At 46.8% G+C, this 24,368-nt stretch overlaps 1 protein-coding gene across 1 annotated transcript in view; it reads left to right on the top strand.

Annotated features, from left to right (window-relative positions):
- Positions 1–517: 517 nt before the first annotated feature.
- Positions 518–24,368, top strand: part of GALNT16 (polypeptide N-acetylgalactosaminyltransferase 16) — a gene marked incomplete at both ends in the record, with an annotated part of 74,355 nt that continues 50,504 nt past the window's right edge. Inside the window, one exon of the mRNA XM_080345436.1 lies at positions 518–727. Coding sequence (XP_080201562.1) covers positions 518–727 — 210 coding nt within the window. The remainder of the gene's footprint in view (positions 728–24,368) is intronic.

Below are 24,368 nucleotides of genomic sequence, written 5' to 3' on the forward strand. Positions count from 1 at the left end.
GGCTCCATGGGGTGGGTGCCTGGATGCCGTGTGCCACGGGCTGCCTGCCTTATGGCAACGGGTTCCTTGTAGCGCGGGGTCCAATCAAGGGCAGGGAGCTGTGCACCCCCGGTCCTGGAGCTGCCGAACGGGGCAAAGCACGTGTCACTCCTCCCCGCCACAGCGGAGCACCCTCCTTCCCGGGGCTGCCGCCCGCTCCAGCGGCACCCAGCCCCGGCACCCAGCCCCGGCACCCAGCCCCGGCACCCAGCCCCGGCACCCAGCCCCGGCCGGCTGCTCCCCCCGCCGGCCAGGCCGTGTGAAGGAGGAGGAGGCGCGGAGCCCTCCGCCCCCTGCGGCGGAGCGGGGGGCGAGGCGTTAGGACCCGGCGGCGGCTGGGCGGCGCGGCGCCGGGGCCGGAGCGGTGCGGGAGGAGCTGCCGCGCTGCTGCCGCCGCCGCCTCCTCGCCCTCTCCTTCCTCCCGCAGCCGCCTCTGCCCGTCGAGGCAGCGCTCCCAGGCTCCCCCGGGGCGCTCGGCATGAGGAGGATCAGGGCCAATGCCATCGCCATCCTGACCGTCGCCTGGATCCTGGGCACTTTCTACTACTTATGGCAGGACAACAAGCCCCGCTCGGCGGCCACCGGCAAGTCCGCCGGCAGCGGCGGCGGTAGCGGCAGCGCCCGGAGCGGGCAGAGGGCGGCCGGCAGGCTGGAGCTCCGCCGCGAAGAGAGAACCATCCCCCTCATCGTGAGTGAGCCGCGGTCGCCCAGCATCCCGCCCTGCCGCGGCGCGGAGGGATGCTCGGGGAGCCGCCGCCTGGGGGTGGGGAGGGGAGCGGGGTGAAGGGGACGAGGAGGCTTCGCTTTGCCTTCGGGTTTGCTTTGTATTTATTTTAGCATTCGTGCTTGTCACCATGGCAGCCGTTACAATCGGGGAGCAGGGTGGGCAAACCTCAGGGGAATAGAGAAATGCCGTGGGTAAAGTACTGGCGAGTTGTCTCCGCCGGCTTGCCTGGGATCCGCTCCTCCGGCTACGAGCGGCTGTCCTTGCCTGAGGAAAACGGTGGATGAAACAGCTGGAAGGTTTTTCGTTCACGTTCAAGAGGTACATATGCACACACATGACCACAGTTTTTTCCCATCAGGACCAGATAAGAGCTGTGACCTCTCACAAGCCCTCTGGTCAGCTGGGTGCTGGATATTGGGCCAGGGTACACAAACGGCACTTTCAGGGGTGGACTGTGCAAGCTGGTACCAGCCTCTACCTCAGCTCTCTCTGCTTTGCTGCCAAACGGAGGACCTGGGCACGGCTCCTGAGTTTTGTCTGTTTTAAGCCAGAGGCAACAGTCTGCAAGTTGGGCTTAGGCTAGGGTTTGGGCAGGGTGGGAGATGGGGGAGCCCTTGGGACTCCTTGCTGACTGAAAGGGTCAGCAAGTGGTGCCCTGATGTACTACTTCAAAATTATTTTCAAAGCCCCCACACTCTGCCCTCCCTGGGTATCTGTGGGCTTGTTAGGGAGATAAAATCGAGCTCCTGACTTGAGGATGTCTGCTCTGTCCATGGAGGAGGTTTTTCCTCCTTCAGCCAGCCTAATAGCACCCGTAAAGCTCTCCCAACTTTAGGCAATAGCTTCATAAAAAATAAACCAGCCACTGGAGCAAAAGTGGCCCAGCAATACCATTCCAGGAGTGATCCAGCTGAAGCAGTTTGGGAACTGCACTGTGTGTCACTCTTTGGCTGCAAATCCATTTATCAGCCAGTTACGCACACATGGAAGCAAACAAAAGCGGCAGCCTGGTCGGAGTCGGAGCAGGGGCCACGCACTGGGGCGCTCCGCTTCCCTTCTTGACTGATGCTGGGATTTTTGGCCTTTCTCTCTCTTTTCTCCACCTGTAAACTGGGGTGATGGGTGTGTGTGTGTGTGTGTGTGTGTGTGTGTGTTTGGGAAACCTTGTGAATCTTTGGAAAACGCTGTCAGCAGCACCAACCCTCAGGCAGCTTAGACCCTTGGCCAGCACTTGCAGCTGCCAAAAGTCAAAACTGAAGCTCTCGGGCAGAGTGAGGATGTTATTTGCTGCTTATTAGGGCTGGGGGCTGCCAGCAGTTCAGGCTGCTCTGCTCTGAGACCCTCTGTGGAGTAGGAGTGGAAATGAATGCGGTGTCTGCCGAGTGAGGAGCTCTGTGCAAGTGCTGTTACTGCTGCAGCCCTTCGGGGTGTGCTGGGAAGCACTCTAAGGCTGGCCAGGGTCGACTGGAACAAACAGAGGATTTGGAGCGCTGCTGCCTGTCAGATTCCACCTTACCAGCAGGGGAGGCTCCCCCTGAGCCCCTGATTTCTTTTGCTTGCTTGAACATACTGTTCAGGCAGTTTTATTTCTCCATTCCCCTGCTTATCCCTTCCATTTTTTTATTGCATTTACTTTACTCCCTCTCAGAGGGCTTGTGGGGTTACATGAATCCATATCGCCTGCCAAGCACCTTAAAATCCTTGGGAGGAGGATGCTGTGGCAGTGCCGCACGTTGTTAGATTACTGCCTTTTGTGGGGAGCTGGTATGCGCTTGTGGCTAACCACAAAGCCTGTCGTTACAAGCTATAGTGATGTGCAACAGCCGTTCCAAATCTGGTCCTGCACGCATAACGATGTGAGGCATCCCGGATCTTTTCCATGCCTGAAATCCCTTAGTGGGGAAAAATAATCATCCTTTGCCTCTCCTGTCCCTCTGTAATTGGGGTTCCATGATGGGCCAGCCTCTCCTCAGCAGGCAGCAGCGGGGATGAAGGAGGACCCTCTTCTGGTGCACCTGACAGCGGGGCATGGTAGAAAAATCACATCCTGACCTGCCACAATCCATTTGCATTGAGAAGGAAAATTGGAGGGGTTTGTGGTGTTTGGGCTTTTCCTTGTGCATGTAGAGCATTTTCACAAGGTTTAGGTGGGTTGCCATGAGGGACAAGCTGGTAAATGCAATATGTGTGTGGCTGTAACCATACAGTGGCATTGGCTATCAGAGAGCTGTGGGCTGGCCACAGCCTCTGCCTGTGCTGCTGGCGCAAGTGGGTGCGGGGCGGGAAGGTCAGCAGGGGCTTGGGGACCGCACCCCCCGGCAGAGGTGGCATCTGTCTGGGGTCTGAGCAGTTGGTCTCATGGTTTGAGCTGTCTGTGAGAGCCTGCAGGGTTGGTCATGCAGGCGCTATAGCCCTGCAAGCTGTCCTTGGCATATGTCTCTACCCCAGCCTCTGGGTGCACAGTGTGCGTGCTGGGACGCTTCCCACTGTTCTGTGCCAGCCAATATGGGAAATGTGCCATTTCAACCACCTTGCTGGAAAAATGATGAATTTAGAGAAATGGCTGTCCTTTTGCAGTGCAGAGCCCTCAACCCTGAGTTCATTCCCCTTGAAGATAGCTTACTTGACTTAATATCTAATGGCAGTCTTGTGTAAGAGGAGGCGTGCCTACACACTGCCTGCTTCTCCTGTCCTGTGGCCTTCTGCAGAGCTGCTGAGACAAGCTGCTGATTTTGATCCAGCTTTTGGTTTCCTCTACTCTGCATGAGCAATGGTGTTGGAGTTCATGTTTGGGCTCATCTGCAAATAAGGGTGACTCATGTGACTTATGGGTCTCTGGAAAATATTTTTTCAGTTTTCTAAAATTGGCTGCTTTTCTGTCTGGGACCAAAAAAATACTGTCTTTTGGGTGAGCGAGTCCAAGAGTTCTGTTCTTCTGCCTATGCTGTGATGTTTCAAATCCTGGGCAAATTAAGGTGAATTGCATGGGTTTTAAAAATAGAAGTGTTTTCAGGGCCTGTGGTTTTCTTCTTTATTCTTTCCCAATGTGAAGAAAAAAACTCACCTCAGGTAAAAACTATAGTCCACTGCAACTCTCAGCTTGAAACTGGTTTGTTATTTGTTGACCTTATGGTTATTAGCACAACTTTAAACTGAAAATTGTGAACATATGACAGAGTCAGTAAGGGAAATCTTTGGATATTAAAGTTGGGGGGGAGCCGGCAGAGATCAGTGTCCCAGAAATACCCTGTGCATTAATGGTGATCCTCCAGATCCCTGTTTTATAGCCAGAGATATTGATATGTGGGCTCTGTGGAATGGCTTCTCCCCAAACAGGTGCTACAGATGCTTGAAATAAAAATGCAGAAATTGGTAAAGGGCAGGGCTCACTTGGTGGTGCGTCAAGCCCCTGTACACCTTCCTTGGAAGGTGGAAATATGATTGAGTACCACAGTCCTAGGAAGGCAATTTTTCTCTGGAGCATGGCGTAGTTTCATATCAGTTAGGAGGAACTCTGGGCAGTTGGCTTCTGTGTTGGGTGTTCTTGGAGGATGGGCTTCCTTGGGCTCTTTTGTGTCCTTCCCAGGCAGGAGGTTATCTCCGGCTCCTTGGAAATTTCCTGGAGGCAGAAGCTGTGCAATGTGTCTCTTGGAGGTGCCTTGGCATCATTTGCACACTATGTATGAGTGGTTAATTACTTGCCAGTTGCTGCTCATCTGCTTTAGCACGGTGCTGACGGGCAGAGCCCAGGACACTGTCCTCCTGCCTCTAAAGATTGCAGCGTGGGAAGCTTGCCCAGCGTACCCATGTCCCACTGAAGAGAACAAGGTCATCACTGTCACACGAGCAAAGTTTGATAGTCAAGAGGGTAACGGGAATTTTGCTCTTGGCTGACTCTGAGCTGAGCATGGGAGTATTTGCTCCCATTTCCCAGTCAAAAGCTGAATGTGTGGGTGCCCATGGGCTTCTCCAGCTTGTTGACTTCTCTGAGGTGGTAGAAAAGCAGCAACATGCCTGGAAGATGGAGACAGAAGAGTATCATTATTTAAATGCTCTGGGTTATGTTAGGCTGGTGCCTGATTGCTCTTTGAAGCAGGCATGTTGTCTCTTATCTTTGTCTTGCCAACTTTTATGACCAGTTCCTCTGTGACCCTGCTATAGACATTTTGGCAGCTGAGAGACCCAATGTTATAGTACTGGCTCACACTGCCTGGGCTCAGCTCTCCCGGCTGCTCCCTGCCTCTGTCCTCAGCCACGTACAATGAGCACCAGGGAGGTACAATCGAGGCGTCCTTTTCACTTGCAGCAAAGGGTTTCTAAATGCTCTGCAAATACCACTGAACTGGGCATCACTTGCCTGCGCTCAGACAGTGAGCAGGACGCTCCTCTGGGACACGCTGCTGAGATGGGAGGTATCTGTAGGCATCGAGCAAATTGATGAGGAAAGATATAAATAATTTGATGCTCCCTTCTCATGTAGCCAGAAAATAGGCAGTGGCTGGGAATTACTACTTCTCTGAGTAGCTGGACTGGCAAGTCTAGCCGTGCTTGTATTTGCCACCTTGTAAGACCACGTTGATGTATTCTCTTCAGACCCTGGTAGAGTTAAATAGCTTAGCCAAACTGCAGTCTGCTGCATTTGTTTTCTGTTGCCTTTGGCTGTATCTGAATCCTGTGGAGCAGGTGATGGCTGATGTTCATCATTCATTTATGAATTATTTTCTTCCCATCCCTTCATCACATTCCCTCTGTGCAAAGCTTTCAGGGGATGCTGTTTTCCTCACAACTGTGATAAGCTGCAGCTGTCATGTATCAATAAGTGATAACATTTTTCAGGGACTTGTATCCCATGAGGCTCCTGCCTGTGTCCCTGCCTGGAGGCAGGTCCTGTAGCCTCGGGGATGTAACTTTGGGAAGCAAGGTGGATCCTAAATAAAAAACTCAACGACAACAAAAGAGGGAGAAGAGCACTTATTCCTTATGCTGGCATATTGTCAGACTTATAAAGTGCAGGTTTGATTTCATGTCCTGCTGTGCTGTGGAGAGTGGAGGCCTCACATTTGAAAAGATGCCACAGCTCATTTCAGCAGCCTCCTTACTGTTTGACTCTTATCACGTTGCTCACTCTTGAGTCTCCTGCCTTTTGGGGCAAAGATCAGGAATGTGACTGTATGGGTTTCTGTTCTTATACTGGGTGGCTGCGTGTCAGTTTGCACACGCGTGAGCGCAGCGCAGGAGGCTGTATGGTCTCCCCAAGGCTGCTGTGCTGCCTGCAAGCCAGACCAGCTCAGATGCAAGCAGCAGGAATTCGACTTCAGAGAGGCATGGTGAGCAAGCCCATGAAGTCTCCATGTTCTACAGCTTGTGAAATGCTCTTGTTTTCTTAGAACATCTTCTCCTCTTAAAGCCAAAGGAAAAGTGAAGGGGACTTGGACTCTCCATCATACCAGTGCAGCTCTGCTCCCTGTGGCTCTGCAAATATATGGGGTGCTGGAACCCAGATGGACAAGAAGCTGCAGGTCATAGTGCTGATGCTTTTGCAGGAGTAAGGTGTCCTCTCCAGGTGCTGGGTTTACCTGTGCCGTTCAGCCTGGCTTGTTCCTCTGCCAAAATCCAGCACCCACCTGGCTCTTCCCTGTACCTATATGGCTTCTACTCTTCCAGTTCATTTTACAATGAGGGGGGAATGGGCCTTTTGGAGTTTTGTGGCAGCCATTCCTGCTGTGGCCAGACCTCAGCAACACTCATTTTTTTTGATCTCTGTGGGATTCTTATAGACACCAGATAAGTCTTGTGCCAGCTCCCTGGGAAAGGATGACTTGATAACTATTTCTCTGGGGGTATTGCTGCAGGAGGATGATTTAGTGACAATTCGACAGCTTAATATTTTATTTATGGTGTTTATGTTTTAAAAATGTGGGAATGAATGCTGTTTGCCTCAATGGCAGAAAACAATCTTACATTCAATTTGTTCCACTGGCCCATATGGCACATTAAAAAATAAAATAAAGAATGAAAGAAATGGTTCACAATAATAATATTAATGAAAGCCAGCTGGCAGCGCTGGCCTTAATTTTTAATCAAGTGACGAGGTAGCTGCAGCGGGGTAGCTGGGGCTCAGGGAACGTGGCAGTCTGGGCAGCCTGGGATGGTGTGTAGCAGTGTGTGGGGGCTGAAACACAGACCTCCTGAAGATGTTTCTTTACCAGAGGCTTTTCATTAGTTAAGTGTGTGAAGCAGGTGCAAGTTTTAGTGAGCTAAAGCATTCTTTCAGTATGCATCTGTTTCCCCAGTTAGATTTGTCTTTGCATATAAAAAACTGTCCTAAGATTTAAAAGCTAAAAATTTAGCAGTGTTTGCTGGAAACAGAAGCCTTTGAGAGCCCTCTCAAGTCCATCTTTGCTGTGGTGAAACTCACCCCAGGCACTTGATCCCAAGATGAGCAGGTTAGGAGCTGCTTGAAAGGCAAAGGAGGAAGATCTGGTTTTGTTTCAGTGGCAATGAACTGGGACTGCCCATGCTGGAGTGTGGAAAAATGACTTAATTATTCCTGTTAGAAAAATATGCAGTGTAGGACAAAGACAATGAAATAAACAGAGGTCAATATGCCAGGATGAAGCAGGTGGGTCAGCGGGGGACCCTGGCTTGGCTGCGCCGTGCATCACGTCCCTTCTGCAGGGAGAGCCCCGGTGTGCAGTGTGGCTGGGCAGGATCTCTTGCTCTGCCTTGGCTCCCCCCAGGGTGCCAGCTGCTTGTTCCTGTCCCACAGCATCTCCCTGACAGTCCCAGGACCTTGTTCTCTCTTTCCTGTTTTGGGGGTGTGTGCTGCTCCCTTGTGCTCCTCCAGCCCTATCTGACAGCTCTTGCAGGCTCTTTGGGGCTTGTTGTGTCAATGTTGCTGTTGTTCTGCCCATACAGTGCTTGGTGCAGGGGCTGTAATCCACAACATGTCCTATACCATCACATTAAGGTAAAGACATAACTAAAGCGAGACCCGTGGACTGGGCATCCAGCTGGCTTACTGACTGAAGCACAGACTCATCCTCCTGAACAGGCTGCTGTGCTTCACTTTTCCCAGTCTAATTTTTATCTGCTTCACAGGGCTTTTGAGAGGCTTAGCTTGCAACTTTTGTAAAGGGCTGGAGATGAGATAACCTTAGCAAAACATTTGGCTGAGTTCATCCTTTGTGTATACAGTTGAACCAAAAATGGGATTAGCAGAAATGCAGCAGGTCATGGACTACGGGCTGCAAGAGGAAGACGTTAAAGCGCAGCACGGTGAGCTCCGTGCACTGAACAACAGGATTTATGTGGAAAGGCTGTGTTCTACCTGCTGTTGTCTTTCACTCTATTTTTATAAGCACATATTTTTGCAACTAATAAAAGTGATGAAGGACAGGAGGTGGACTGTCCTCATCAGATTTCCAGGTCCCAGTTGTGCTTGTGGATATGGAGACAGAGACATATATAGGAGTACACTTAAACGAACAACAACAAAAGGGAAAAAAGGTGATCTCTTGGGCACCATCTTTGCAGAGAAATTACCCATGTTGTGATATGCTTTGAGCATATGGGTAATTTCTCAGTGTTGACAGAGCCTGAGTTTTTGACAGGCAGCTGCATGTTCCCTTGGAAGCTGCTATATTTTGTCTACTTCGGGGGCATCGTCCCTGCAGAGACCTGCACCAGCTGCTTCTGCCGTGGCAATGCAGGTCCCGCAGCACTGTTGGTGTCCAATTTCTGTGCTACCCCAGGACACAAATGGAGCTGCCATGTGGGGCTGCCCCTGGGCAAGGAAGCAGTTTTGTCCAGTCTGGTGATGGTTGTCCTGCCATGATGTAGCGGCAGGGTTGACTTTGCAGTTCAGGCTTCACAGCTTTTGTGGTCAGGCTGGGCTGATGCTCTAACTTCTGATTCTGTTATAGCATGGGCCCTGATGACAGTCAACTAAAGCTGCAGAAAATTATCTTCTTTAACCTCTTGTTTTTGTTTTCCCACTTACTGAATTTTTTGTCTTGTGAACTGAAATGTGGTCCTTGTGAAGAGGCTTTGTTTTAAAGTAGCAGGGAGAGAGAAAGCAACTGTGCTGAAACCTGTACCAGCCGTTTCATGGGCCTGGGAGGAAAAGAATAGGAATATTTTTCTTGCCTTTTTATTTGGCATAAGCTGAATCCTGGAACAGTGAGGACTTGGTTGGTAAAGTGCTCTTACACAATGAAGGTGTCTTCAGAGATTCTCTGGAAAAGTCTTCCTGCGGCATAGATCTGGAAAATAGCGATGCTTTCCATCTGCTCATATGCTGAATGCCCTGAATGAAGTATTTCAGACCATACAGTGTCATGCTCAGTAACGCCATGCTTTGTGCCTTTTGGTATCAAGTATGCAGTAAAAAGCCTAATAAATAAAGAGCATGTAAGAGCTGCAAAAAGCAGTGCAGCTCCATTGGTAACTTGTGAGTTAGTCTCTGAGTGGAAACAGGGACACAACAGCAGTGCAAATGAGAGCCATCAAAACTACACAATGAAGTTAAAAAAATTCTGTGGTCCTTATGTAGTTTTCCGACGTAATTTCTTAATTGTAAAAAATAATAGTAAAGTATTGAAGTTAGGAAATGTGAATGTTGCAAGTGGTCACTGCAGCCTCCTGGTGCTCAGTGACATGATCATGCTGTATTTCCCAAGTGTTGTACTATAGATGTGGTGTTGTTTTTGGTTTTGGTATCTTTCCCCACTTCCTCTCCCCCCCACCCCCCCTTTTACCTTTTTGCGAGATATTTTGGATCTAATTGTGTGGTAGGAATTACCAGCTACACCAGGCTGCTCATGGAGTAGGCTGTATGTGTTTCCTAACCTTCTGAGATGTCTCAGTTTGGCTGAAGTACCTGTTTTATTCCTAAAGATAGGGCACAGCCTCTCAAAGTGACCTCGGGGTGGGTTGATAGAGGCAATGACAAACAGGTAAGGCATAACCCTGTTCCCAGCACAGGGATGCTGAGTTGCCACATCCCTGCTGGTGCTACACTTGCTTCTGTGATGCTCAGGCTCTTGGTTTGTGTTTGGGAACAGCAGAGTTGGCTCCCCTAGCAATACCAGATGCAGCTGGTGAGCAGTTGTGTTTCTCCCCTCACTGGGAGTGCAATGTGGTGTTTATACTGAGCTTGGGTTGGCAGCAGCAGGATTGATGCTCTGCAACAAGGCAACCCTTTCAAAAAACATCTGGAGCAAATCTGAACAACCTTGGATCTCTTGGCATCCTTGCTGTGTTTGGGTGGTGTGGGTCTGGTTATGCTGTGACCTGGGATGCCCCATTGCTGTGCTGTGCCTGCTAGCTGAGCAGCCTGGTGCAGCATTTCCACTCTGTGCTGGGAAAACTGGACTACACTGGTAGGGAGCTCCCAAATAAATTTTGGGAAGGGCTGGGAAATTGGTGTTCCTGTGGGCCTAGCTGTGGTCAGCACAGAGGGTCCATTGGGTCAGGTGATGATGGCTGAGCGTGAAAGGGTTTTAAGTCAGTGGATGGATTGCTGGCTTGGGTCAGATTCTTGAACAGACACAAATCTCATGCTACATGTTAGACGAGCCAGGAGGAGGTGGTTTGCAGTGAAAGTAAACAACGCTCTCCTTACGGCGCAGGATACAGATTGAGTCACGTGGGACAGTAGGAAAAATCTGCTGATCTCCTTGTATCACTTAGCTTACAGCACTATTACAAATAATTATTATTTGTAAATGATTTATTTGTTAATTTTATTGAGTTCAAAGCCTCACCTTCAAGAAAGATGTGCTTGAGTTGAAGGGAAATATAGTGGGGAGATATTAATTATTGTGCTTGGCAGGCTAATATAAAAAACAGGTTATTTGGTATATTCTCCCCTCTGCTGTCATTCAGACATTGGGCTGCAGCTCTGCCCTGCATGATAAGTACCACTCTGGCCTTTGCTGCCTCTTGCACCTGAGCACCAAGGCGGCTACCTGGGTGCTCCTGACAACCGTGTGGTTTTGGACACATTAGTTTCGGCAAGGCAATGCCATGGCAATAGAGTCCTCTCACCCACTGCTGACATCCTCAGGGCAGTGGTTCTCACCAACTCTCACTTGCTTTACTCCCTGAGGAACTGGCAGGGACCATGTACTGCAGGGACCGTGTTGAAGGCATACGATGTATGCAAAGCTCAGCCCTTCAAATCTTGGTGCCCTAGTTAACAGGGATTTAGTCCTCCCAACCTGTCACAGCCCATCTCATTTTAACTTCTCTTTCTTTTTTAGCTAGAGGATTATAATTGTTGCATTGAGCTTAAAGAGGATTGGAATGCTCTGTATCTTTCTTCTGTCTTTCCCCAGTATCTCCTAAGAGGCATTAAGAAGGCGGCTGAGGAATGGATAAACAGGTATTAGTATCCCTGTAAGCACTGAAGAAGGGGTGAGAAAATTCTCCCTAACCTTTCGCTCTTGCCTTCTTACCGGGTCTGCACGGGATGCTCTATGACTTCCTGAGCTGTGGTAGCTCCCCGACATTCTGGCGTTAGTCCGTGTCCCCGGATCGCCTAGTGTGCAGGGCAGGGACTCCTGGCAGCCAGCTGGGCTGGACCAGCTGCTGCTGGAGGGGAGAGTGCTGGCGGGAACCGGGTGTATGGAGGGTTTTCCTTCTTATTCTTCTGTGCCTCCTGTACCTGAGGAGCCTTGTAAGGTGTTAATCAAGTTCCCCAGCTCACAAGTGCAAAAAAGCAACTTGCTACTGCCTGTGGGTTGCATGTTCAGAAAAGCCAGTACACAGACGCACTCAGTTCCTTCAACTGGGCTTCAGCAGAATCCAAAACTGTAATATCTGAATTTTAAATCAAATATCTTGACCTTTTTTTTGGGGGGGTGGGGGGGGATGTAGATGGGTAGTGCTATTCACCATGGAAGATTCCTTAGAAGTGTTAGAAAGCAGAAATGCAGGGCGATGACTGTTGGAACTCCCTAGTTTACATAGCAGTGAATCTGAGAAATTAGGAAGTAACACCTCACATGGCATTTATTGAATGTCCAGGAATTTGCTAAACTGAATCTTGTGACAGATTCATTAAGACTAAGTAAATTTTGAAGATACACATTACATCATCAATCTTCTTGTCTAGCTTTCTGTTAATGCTTTTATAATTCCCCTAGAAATACACCTCCCACTGCTATATTTAACTTGCTGGCCCTGTGTGAAGCTTTAATTATGGTCCTCACCATTCTCTGTGGCAAGGACAGCCATGAAGCATGTTGCCAGAAGATATTTTGAATCATTAAAGGCAATTAATATCTTTCCAGTCTGGAGTAGGTGAGTTGTATTTGAATGGAAAATATCTCTATTGAGGTCCGAATTTGCTTTAAGTTATCACTTCAATATTTTTCTTCCCAAGGTAAACTGCTGTATCATTGTCCCATATCTGATGGGGTAAATTTAGATGCATTTTGGTCTTTGCCTGTCACTTGGGGGCCCTTTGAGAGCTAGATGCTGCAATACAGGGGTCAGACCTGCACTGGGTGGCAATCCAGGTGACTCCAGCCATTACCTGGGTCTGCTTGGCAAGAGCTGCGTGAGTGTTGACAGTGTGCTGAGGGCTCAGGTGCAAAAGGGGAGATGTGGAGAGAAGCTGTTCTCTGTGAAAACAGCTGGCTGTGGCAGCTGCCAGCCTTTGCCCTTGGCCTGGCTGTAACTCTGTATGCCAGGGGAGTGCACAGCCCGGTTCACAGCTGGGTGTGTATCTCCATAGCAGACTCTTTCTGTATGTGGGTGACTTACTTTGGGGGCTCTTCTGGGAGGGGAGGGTGAGGCAGGGAGGCTTGTTGAATACTAAACTGTTAGGGGCTGCCACAAGCCTGCCTGGAGTTACCAAGTCACCTTGCCATCCTTTCCTGAGCGATCCGCACATCAAAGTTATGCAGCCTGAGATGTCCCGTAAGTCTTGCTCCTAGTCCAGATATCACATGCAGCCTGTGCTGCTGGGTCCCTCCTGGCAGTCTGCAAATCCATCCTCATGGGGTGCTTGGGTATCCATACCAAGTATTCCTCTGTGCACAGTGAAATCTGAAGAGACAGCCTCTGTCCCAGCGAGTTTATAACCTCCATAGATGAGTAAGATAATAGATTGGGAAGAGAAGGTGTTCTTCCCAGAATTTCCCTGATGTAGGGCTGAGATTAAGCCTCAGTCTCTGCTGAAAGGAAGGAAAGAAAAGATAAAAGAAAGTAGAAAAAAGAAATAAAAATGTGCATTATTCAGATCTGCTAACTTCTGGTTATTAGCTCTCATTAAAATACAAGTGAATCCAAGACAGTTTGGATATAAAGTGTGTACCATCATGACTTAAAAGAACTTGGTTCTGGATCCAATCTACTACCCAGACATGATTAAAGCTCAGTTTGTTCTGTCGAATGCGCCATACCTCATTCTTGTTAGGGTGTCATGCTTTGCCTTGGTAATTTATTTGAACCACCTCCTCACCACTCATAATTTCTATGTGGTCAGGGATGGGTTGGCCACCTAAAAACTGCTTTGGCATTTTGCATAACCTGAGGGGGCTGTGATAGTCTGGAGGGAGTAAATTCTGCTCGTGGCTGTGGCTAGGTGGGGTCAGGAACTTTGCACCCTCTCAGTTACCCCAAGTGCCACCTTAGGTTTTGGTGTGCATTTCCTTCTGTCTGTTCACTTGGGGGAAGAGGAAGCATTTTGATAATGAGCCCTTGGGAGCGGGAGTGGGGAAAGAGGTTAGGAAAAGCTTCTAAATGATTTCTGTATGTGCAAATGTTAATCATTAAACCTGTTACCTCTTAACAGCATGACTTCTCATCATGATTAGCTGCCCCTCTAGGCTGAACAGGAATAAATCTCAAGGTGTTTGCTGAGTACCAGAACTGGACTTCAGCCTCTCCCAGCTCAGCCCTTGCAACGAATGGTGTTTAAACACTCCTTAGTGGGCTGGGGTGGCAGTGGGGCTCCATGGGGCCGCTGCTGCTTCTTCACTCTTAACTCTGTCTTTGGAGAGCTAAATTCTCAAATTTATCAGGGTAAAGTGAGGTTCACCATGTTATGTTGGTTTTAATGCTGAGTGACATCTGTAACCAGCGTCTGGATTCTAGTTCTGTTCTCAGACCAGTAGCCTGTGTGATTTGCTCTTCTTGGAGGGGAAAAATAGACTGTGGGTACTTTAATCATTCTCTCTGCATAAAAAAACTGTTTGCATCTGGGAATATGCTCCTGGCATTTGTCGTATGTATTTGTTTTTTGTCTTGCTACCAGGTTCTTAAAGCAGACAGATAACAGCAACATGAATGCCTGTGTGCTCAAATGCTTATATTCCTGTCCGGTGGCATGTGACACAAGTTGCAGCAGGCAATAGCATCTGACTGGGCATATGGCCTTTTTGCCACAAGTTATAAATAGTCAAGTGCAAATACAAGCAGCAGCATCTAGTTTGGTAGGAGCAGAATTTTACAAGGATGAATTCAGCTAGTTTTACTCATTTTCCCCCAAAATAGGAGTCTCAATGTAGGACATCTGTGGCTGTTGATAAGGGGTAAGTGCCTAGTTCAGACTCTAGCAGTCTGGAGAACATCAGCTGGATGACGAAAAGTTACAAATGGATGACTAGGCCTTTACAACCATTGTTTTAATCAAGTGATATTGAGTAATGTTTGTTGCTAGTAATTCTGTAATGCGGACAGGGGAAACTAAGGTGTGAGGGTCCTGGGGTAGAGACTTCATCTGAGCTGGATAATCTACTCTGAGAGGCATGCTTCCGAGACCATCTCTCCTGATCAGAGAGGTGAGGAGCAATGTTTCTGGGGCAGCAGCAATATGCCACCTCAAGAAGGCTCCTGACAGCCACAAGCAACTTGAAGTCCCCTAGGGAAGTCTGTCCTGTTTGATAGGTACTTGCTGTTGATCTTGAACATCTCCATATGCCACTATGGAATTGGGATAGAATTGATTCTTCAGAATGGCTCTGTACTGTAAGCAAAAATGGGCTATTTGAAGTTACTTGAGGGGAAAAAAAATGGCCAAAATAGACTGAAAACCCTGATGATATAAAAGGAAACACCTCTGCTCCTGAGAAGGATGAGTGGAAAATACCCACCTGTTTGGTAGGGCTGCTTAGGCTCCCTGTAGGCTGTGCTTTGAGGATAACTATTTGCAATTTTCCTGCCAGTTCAGTACCTCCAGCATTTCCAAAGCATGAGTGAAAAGCAACTGCATCGGGATGTCTTCAGTGTCATTTAGAGGGTAGCTCAGTTATCTGTCCTCTGGACAGACACCAAATCTGGCAAAGAGAAAGGTGTTTATGCTGTGCTCTAGTATGTGTTGACCTAAAATAACTTGTTGTTGTGCATTTCTCAAAAACCTATTAATTTAATTAAAAGCTAAGAGATATCCTTTTAAAAATTGATTTGGTGCATTTCTGAGAGTGTGAAGGTGAACAGCAATATGCTTCTTGGTTTGCCAAACCAGCTTACATGAACTTGGAGGAGATGTGTGAAGACGCCTGGGGTGCAAGAACTTGGGGTATAGAGTGGCTGTGGAAGTATTCAAATATATTTTAAACATTTGAATGTTTGCTGAGATGTTGAATCTTAATATTGTATTTCTCACTTTGTCACTGCAGCTATTTATTAGGAAAAAACAAGGCTTTTTTGTATTTCCTCTTTACACATATGGTGTTGTTTGTGTCAGTCACAGAAAGTGGAGATGTTATTATAAAATAACTGTACCATCCAGGCAGCTTCCCCACAGGTGCTGACTGCCTCCTGTAGTAATGGCCCACACTATCTCTTGATGCCTCTTGCTTGAGGAGGTATAGAAACCATCTGAAAGTTCTACCTTCCATCCCCTTAAATAGGTTGACATATGCAGGATGCACAGTGCTGTGGTTTTAGTCTGTATTGAGGCAGATTAAATGCTAAAGGTCCAAAACCAGAAGGAAAGATTATCTGAGGATGCTGGGATTATAGAGTAGGAATCAATGTCACTGGGCTGGAACTGGCTACTCCTTGCTATAGGAGCTCAGCCACATCCCTTTGAAAAGGTGTGATTTGGGAGGAGAGGACTGCTGTTAGAGAGGCCTGGCTGCCTCTCCAGAACTAATTCAAGAGCCTGCCTCTCATTCAGGCAAGGGAAACGCTCTCCATGGAATTTTTCGTAGTTTATGAAGAGACCTGGCTGTATGTCATGGCCTGATGGTGTTACTGCAGACAGCAGCGGATAGAGGATGATTTTCCTTCAACATTTCCTTTGCTGCATGGGGAAAGGGCTGCTCCTATCTGATTCAGCTGCTAGGCAGCCAGATTTCTCTCTGCTGGTCAATAAACCGAAATTGCTGTTTTATTGACCAGAAACTGGGGTCCTGGCTGCTACAGTTATGATTTAGTTTCTAATATTGGGTTAGTTAGGACTTAGATATTGCTTAGAACTGTCTATTAAAGATGTACAGGCTGAAAGTGAATCAGTATTTCTGTGTTAAATAGATTTGTAGTGGCATCTGTTCTGCCCAATGGTTTTGACAGGGGAAACAGTCCAGAGACATTAAGATCAAGACACTTCAGTTGGTACTTCTGGTAATAAACATTTTTTGCATTGACATGTCCGGTGCACTTGACTCTTCAGAAATGTGGTAAGTGCTTGAGTATCTTCTTTTACAGATCAAGAGTCTGAGGGAGGCTCAGAAAGGTTAAAGTCTTGATTTACGCTGATTGCTCAGGCTCCATTGACTTTCTCTTTGAATGTCTTCCCCACTGGGCATTTGACTGACATCTCTTTCCCTTGAGTGTCAGTGCGTGTGCAAATAGTTGTGGCTCTTTTGCAGGGAGAGGAGGTGGATTAAGGAAAAGCAAGGTGAATACACCCTGCTGATGCACTGTGGCAATATGCTTTGCCCCCCAAGGATGATGCTTCTCTTTTTGAGGTATCATTGGGATGCAGCATTAAGAGTGCACAGGTCTCTGTTTGCAAGCATGACATCTTGCAATGCTGCAAGGTGAAGTCCCTCGTAGTGAGTGGCTTGAATGAGACAAACAGTAACGAGCTGTCCAGGGATGGTTCATTGGCTCCTGCCTAGCATAAGGAAAAGTGTCACTGTCATTTGTGCTTACGTAACTATGCAACTGAATTTTATCCTGGAACTGAGTTCCTGGTTTAGACGAAATCTCGTGGGTGAGATGCATGCCATTTGCACAGGGTTCTTAATTAGATAAATTCATCGTAAACACAGGCATCTTTTTTCTCATTAATATGGCAGGAGATAGAGATTAATTACATCAGCAGAAATGTCTGTTGTTGTTTACTATTTCTATGAAATGTGGCAGTCCTTGATGTCTGCAGACAGAGACAAGGTTCCGTATGATATTGCTGTGTTGCCAGTGTTATGCTTTTAATTATTTAATGAATTACTGACTTTTGAGTTGAGGTAGCTCCACAAGGCTTGCTATCTGCTGATCAGGAGATGCTTAAAACTTGCATATGCAAACATTTCTTGATCTGCAGTAATAAAGGAGGAAAATCATGGCATGTTTATTTTTTTTAATAGCAGCCTTCTCTTGAAATATGTGTATTCTCCTCTCCCATACTGCCATTAGCAAAGGAAGAGATAATTCACTATGATAATTTCAAAATTAACAGCTTAGTTTGGGGCACAAGTAGATCTTGCACCCTTCTTCTGTCCCCTCTGTCCTCCCTGCCACCTCCAGTTCAGCTGGCCAAGGGATGCCCTTTTGAAAGCATCTGAAGAAGTAGTCCATTGGCTGCACAGAGCTCAAGAACTGGAGATTAAAATTGCTTATTGGGTTCCTCTATGGAAACCTAACTTCCACTGCCAAGGATTAATTGCTTACATTCAGGTTTTGAAGGGTCTGTGTCTCTCGGAGAGAATAATGCAAGAACGGCTTGCTGGCTCTGAAGCACGTAAGCATCATTTGAAATGGCTGCCAGTGGGGTGCAGCAGGAACAACTAGACCACTGGGAAGTTGGTTTTGTTGAGGCTTTTGGCCAATAATCCCCATCCATCTCAGACAAGGAAATTTTCTCTTAGCTGGTTTGTCTCCTTTCTTTCTCCCCAGATGGATACCATGGTATGAACAGATTACTAGGGAGAACTGTTTCCTTCTCCTGCAGAAGGAAGGAGTGTGCAGAAAGTGTCTCACAGAAACAAGTTTTGAGTCCTCTTTTAACTTGGCGAAGACTTTGCTTTCACCCCAGGAGCCTTGAGGAGCAATGCCAGCGTGGCAGACAGAGGCAGAAAGGGAAGCCCAGAGGAAGAACGGACAAGATGTGTTTTGAAGAGATCAGTGTCATAGCAGCTGGGTACGCACCTGTCGTGTCCTGGGCCAAATCCCACCCCGGCTCTCACAGTAGGGAAAAGTTGTGGTTTTCAGTTGCTTCTGTCCTCAAAGCACAGAGCGAGGAGATCCATGGTGTTACAAGAAAGGAGATGAATGTTTGTCCATATGTTCAATTGAGACCTGCTCTTCAGTGAGTGCTTTATTGCAGGTGCTCTCTACACACTTCTTGCACTTTTTGGGGGGATTAAAGTGTTAAGAAATCTTCTTGTTCTCTCTTGTCATGAGTTAGGGATGAAGGTGCCTCCTGTGCCAAATACGATCTGATGGAAGGTCTTGCCTGGAAGATTTGCTTGAGTGTGAGGTTTGTCAAGTTTAAGTGGACATTAAGTTGGAATTTAAAGAAGTACCTCAAAATGGAGAGTAGAACAAGCATTTCTGCCTGTCCTTGTTCTCAAGTGTGCAGTGCCTATCACTCTCAGAAGAGGAACAGACTCTTGTGGAGTTGTTAAGATGCTGTAATAGTCACTGACCTATGGGCTGTGGTGCCTCCTCTGTCTGGAAAATGCCCCAGAACAGTTTCTGTGCAGTTTCTTAAACGTCTAGTTTGCAGTTTGGGGGCCCAGACACAAAAGATTTTAAATTCTGTTGCATGTCTGAGGACAAGAGTTACAGACCCTTGGAACAGATAAGAATTTAGTTAAAATAGATAAGAATTTACTGACAATCCATAGCTCATTGGATTCCTCCATGTAAAATCTCGTGTATAACACTGAGGATTGATTAATTAAACTCTTCTCTAGAAAATTTCGTTCTTTAAGATGTGAGTAATGTAAAATTGCCTTACTGGCTCAAAAAAGGCATTAAAATAGGAATTTGAAGTGGCTGTTACCTGGCAGAGAACACTGTTAACTACTTTTAATTATAAGACAATATTTTCTGTAAAGAAAAAAAAAAGGTGAATTGAAGTCTTTTGTATCCTTATGGTGGATGGAAGCAGTTAATTAAAATAAACACTCTGAGTCTGAGATTTACAAGGTCTTTCAGATGAAGGACTTAGGTAGACCTGAAAGTAAGTGTTCCCTGCTTTGCAGTTCTCACTTTGAGCTGAGATGGAAAGGCATTGTTAATCATTTCTCAAGGGCTCTGCAAGACATTGCTGCAGTCTTGTGAGCATCATTGATTGTGTCCTCCAAAAGATCTTGCTGGGGCCATGCAGCTGAGAGAAGGGATGGACAGCTGTGGTAGCTTACTGAAAGAAGCAAGAATAATTGATTTAAGAGCTTTTTTAAGATTCAAGAGGTTCCTCTTTCTGTTAGGAATACTGTTCCTCTTTCTCTGTTAGGGCACTAATCTTATATTTTGCTCTGCAGGTTACCATGAACAACTGTGCCATTCCTCCAGATTTTGCTAGCTGCTGGTAAGGACAGTGCTTGGGAGGTCAAGAAACACAGGAAGAACTAGTCTTACCAAGACGTCCCTCCATCTGTCCACAAATGATGCTTGGATTTCCTTGTCCCTGGGTATTGCCTCCCTGTGAAAGAGGCAGAACCAGTACAGCCCTGTACCAGCAGGAGACAGGGCTCTGCTAGGTCATGAGAAGTCTGGGGACAGAGGCGTTCATCTTCCAATAACTGGACTGAGAAGACTCTGAGGGATGAGACGTGTATTTGGAAGGAGTGTGGAGGGAAATAGGAGGAACTAAAGCCAAGCTGGTTTCCACCAGATGCTGGCTGTGATCCCTGAGGAAAAGAATTTTTCCTCTGTTTCTACTGATGTTTCTACTCAAGGTTAAAGCACTTGAGCAGAGGTGAGGACACTGTTCTGGGAATGTTTTGCTTCACATGGGTTGACTGCAAAGGTAATTCTTCTTGTTAGCCTGGTATTAACCAGGGTCTATGAGAGGAATGACTCCATCACTTGCCTGGTATCATGGAAGTGTGCACTGAAGAGTAACATTAAGTCATTATCAACTTAAAGAAGATGAGAGAGTTCCTTTCCCTCTTGGTTTAAAACTTGTTGCTTCACACAGGCTAACATGGTGATCTGGGAAGAGATCCAAGGGGTGAATGTATGTGGGAAAACAGAGAATGGGGATGGGTTCTCTATATATGCTTTTCCCAGTTGCTGCTTTCCTCTGAAGTTTATCAGTAATTTGGGAATTGATTCTGGCATATTGCTCTTTATGTTATAATAGAACGAGTCTGTTAAAGGCATATCTGATGGATGCTGGAGTACTTGTATGAGCTGTCTTCTGTTAAGATGTTATCAGGATAAAGGTGGTCAGTTGCTGGGGTGGTTGCTGCACGCCCAGCTCCAATTCAGCGTGGAGCGGAGGAACTGGGAGGAAAGGTGATGTTTGTTCTTGCAGCCTCCAGTTCAGCTCTAAGGGTGGCTGGAGCAGCCTTGCTGGAAATATCCTTGAAGTTCAAGCCACTGGCCTAAATGCTGGCTTCATAACCCAGACAGTGAATATTATCCTGGAGATAGAAAAGTCTCACAGCCTGTGAAATGGAATGAGGCGGGGGGGGTTTGCATTGGGGCAGGCAGAAAAAGATAGGACCAAAAAAGTTAATTTGAATGGGAAGTGTATTGCAACATGGCAAGATAGGACCAGCTTTATTTCCTTGTGCTTTTTTCTCTCCATACTCTAGGCTGCAGAGAATATAATCTATTTAAACAACCCTGTAGACTTTCCTCACTTTCAGATGAGAAAAGGGACAATAATTTTTTAGGAAACCTGAGGTGTAGCTATGTGCACAATTTCTGAACTGAGTTGTCTGGGAGATGTGTTAATTGTGTGGGTGTATATTGACAACCTTGCGGTTCATGTGGCTGCCCAGCTATGAGTGCGTACTGTAATGATATTTTAATTGTGCTAATTTCTGGAGAATTTATTTTTTCGGTGTAGAAGATTTTAATAATCTCTGTATTATTTTCCCATTTTATTTAAAGTAGCAATTCAGATCTAGTGTTTCTTCTACCTCTCTTGAGTGTTAAAAACAAAATAGTGACAAGCCATTTGACCTCCTGGCAAAACTGTTGGAGGTCAGAGGGACACCTCCCTGTATCTACCAAGGGAACTGACATATCTACCTAATGAGAGACCAAACCTGATCTGTTTGGCTGGTTCACTTCTGTCCCCACCAAGCAGGGGTCCATCCTGTGCATGTTTAGTTTAAAAGCCCCAGAGCATTCCTGCAGAAAGGGCTGGTGGCAGGTGGCTCCAGGACCCAGCTGCATTCCTTCCTCTCTGATTTCTCTCATCTGGGGTGTCCCTAAGCGGAACTTGGGGAAGCCAAGAGCTATGGACAAGCCAGGTTACAGTTCCCTCCTGTGTGAGGGTGGTCTGGCCCATGACTGGATGACTCATGCGTGCATCCTCTGATGAAGTCACCAAGGTGGCAGTGACTGGCATCAGGTAGCCACCTCCTAGTGGGAGGTGATGTCTGAGCCTTGCAGCAGGGGCTCTACCAGGAGAAACTAGTGAAGCACTTTCGATTCCATTGATTAAAACCACAATAAATGAGCATTTGTTTGTGATGGCTAAGTGAAGTTGTAGTACCTCAACCCATTCAGTTTTGTTAGATGTATCAGTGTTCCCAAGTCAATGAGCCTTCTTGAGGTAGGTATCTCTTTTCCCTTGAACATCTATCATCATGTCTCAGACCTGGCATGGTAGGATTTGAACTGTGACACTGGTTAATGCAGAGATATAAATTGCTGTTCATTGCCTCTGTCACAGTGTGTGCTCTGTGTCAATTGTCTCTTTCCAAGGCAGTCCGCTACATGCTACAATTACATTTTTGGTGAGGAAGATCACTTAGTTTCTGCAAAATGAAACATGATTTCTTCTCTAATCTATGATTAAAGATCAGTGGACTTTTGAAAGATACTTTTCTACTTTAGCACAATTATTCATTCTGTTGTTCCTCATGACTGGCGGATATATATCAACCGCAGACCTTTAGCATCACAGTACAAACCTCTACTGCCTGTGTTTAAGGACTGATTGTTTGTTTATAGGAACAGTACCAGGCAGTTATCCTCTGCAAACTGGCATACAGAAATGGGTAGTGTGCATTCCTAGCAAATCAGAACGGTAGGTTTGCAAAAATTGCTCCATTTTGTGACAGGTGTAGTTTACAAAGCTTTGATTCTGTGAGACTGTTTTCTGTTGGTTAACTTAACTGCTAGTTTCTAAGGAAGAGTGTGCTGCTAAGCTCTGCTGCTCTGTCTAGTTGGGGCATTGGTTGCTAAAGGGTCAACTTTCCCCAGTTACCCAAGTGACCAAGGAAGTGTGTGGTTGTGTGGTGATATTTTTTTTTTCTTTTTGCCCCCACCCCCCGCCTGTTTTTTTTCTAAAAAAAAAGGTGCGTCTGGCAAGAGTGTACCTTTCTGTTTCTAGAAGGATTCTCCCTTGGCTACCCTTAACTCTGAACAAGACCATAGTTAATTATATTTGGGAGGATCTGGCGATCAACTTGTTTCATCTTTTCGCATCCCTTTGAGTGAATGACATGTTGAAAACCAAGTTGATATGGCAGTTCTGGAATACGCCCTTATGATAGTTGAATTAAGGCTTCTGTAGATCACTACCAGACACTGGCAGTAGACTCTAGCACTGAAGAAAAAGTTGGCTTTACATTATTTGTGCTTATCTTGTAAGCTGCTTTTGGCTGCACTGTTTAGAGAAGAAGCTGAAATTGGATGCTCATAACAATTTGATGATTGTTCTGAGAAAAGTTAATCACAAGAGCTCCTCAAGGAGGTAAGCAGGCTCAGTAGCATGGAACTTATCAGCGTGGATAGGTAGCAACACCATGCTGGGTGCAGGCATCACAAATGGCTTTGATGAGAGAAGTGGACAGAGCCCTGCAACTGCAGTGGGGCGTGAGGCAGGAGCTGAGCATCTCTTCTCAGCACCCTGCTCCCGGGCAGCATCCGCAGCATGCTGCGAGTATTAAATTCCTCCTCGCGTAACTGGGAACTGGCTCTGTTTGCACTGGGTAAGAACCTAGCTTTAAAAAAACAGAAGGAACAAAGCAAACTAAAAATTACTATGGTATTGCTATGGTAACAAACATCTAGAAATGCAGACAGATCTCTGTATCAGCTGTAGGCTTGGGCTTTATAGCCTATGCCCTGGTGGTTGCATATGCAATCACAGACAGAAATGATGCTGTAAAGGGAAAACAGCAGCAGGTTTATGATACCTTGGGATCTTTCCAAATGTGAGACCTACTGCTCTCTCTGCAGCAGGCTAGGAACAGTTGCAGGCTGTTGGGTCACATCTGTCATTGCCTGTTCACCACCCACCCAGGCAATGAGAGATGAGGGGCCAAATGCACTTCATAGCACTGTAATGGCTGAGCAGAAATGGCTGATTATGGAATCATGTTGGAATATCCTGCATTTCGAATTTAAGACCTCTTTGGTCTTTTGTTGGGTTTTTAGGATGTTATGACTACATGGAGAAGACAAATTCACTTTCCCTGTAGTATTATCGCAGCTTCCAGCAGCACATTCAGTGTCCAGCCTTGGCGAAGGCAAAGGAGCTCAGCTTTTTCCCTCGCATGGTGTTTAGTTGTGCATGCAGTGGTTCTGCGTTTTGCTTTGTTTTCACTCTTGTTTTCCATTTTCACTCTGCTATGGGCAGTATTAAAATAAGTAAAGAAGGAGAGGAGGTGCCAGCAACAGAGAGCTTTGAGTTTCTGGCTGAGAGGGAGCAGGTTCTTCCAAAGCACCTCTAAAGCATGGGTTGTCTTGGTAACTCAGCCATCTTCTCCTCCACAGGCCTCTCCCAAAAAACATGGCAGAACTGGGCAGTAGGGGAGGAGAAAAAGTGAAGTAACTTCCACCAGGACAATTACACAGGTGTATGGGACCCCGCTATTATAATCGTGGAGGCTGATGTTAGAAGACCTATCCTGAGAAGAGTGGTCTTTGAAAAGGAGAAAAGATCTCAAAATGCTGCCTCCTAGAAGAGGTCTGTTTCCCTGCATCCCTCCCTGAGGGTTGGTCCTGAAACAATCCTAGCATGTGAAATGGAAGCTGCCTCTTGCAATGCAAGGTTTTCTCTGTCTTGCTGCAGCTCCGGCTCCCCTCGGAACCAGGTCACAGGCTGATTCTTCCTGACTACCATTTCTAGCTTCAAATTAGTTGAAGCTACTGAGCGTGAGATATCACTGGGGACTTGATCTGGATGCTTTTGGCATGCCACTTCTTTCTGTTCTACTTTGCATGTGATTGCAGGGAAGCAAGGGAAGAACTCCAGGGAGCTCAGTCCGCTGGGTCAGGGCACACA

This window comes from Nesoenas mayeri (genome assembly GCF_963082525.1).
Source record: "Nesoenas mayeri genome assembly, chromosome: 5".
NCBI lineage: Eukaryota > Metazoa > Chordata > Aves > Columbiformes > Columbidae > Nesoenas > Nesoenas mayeri.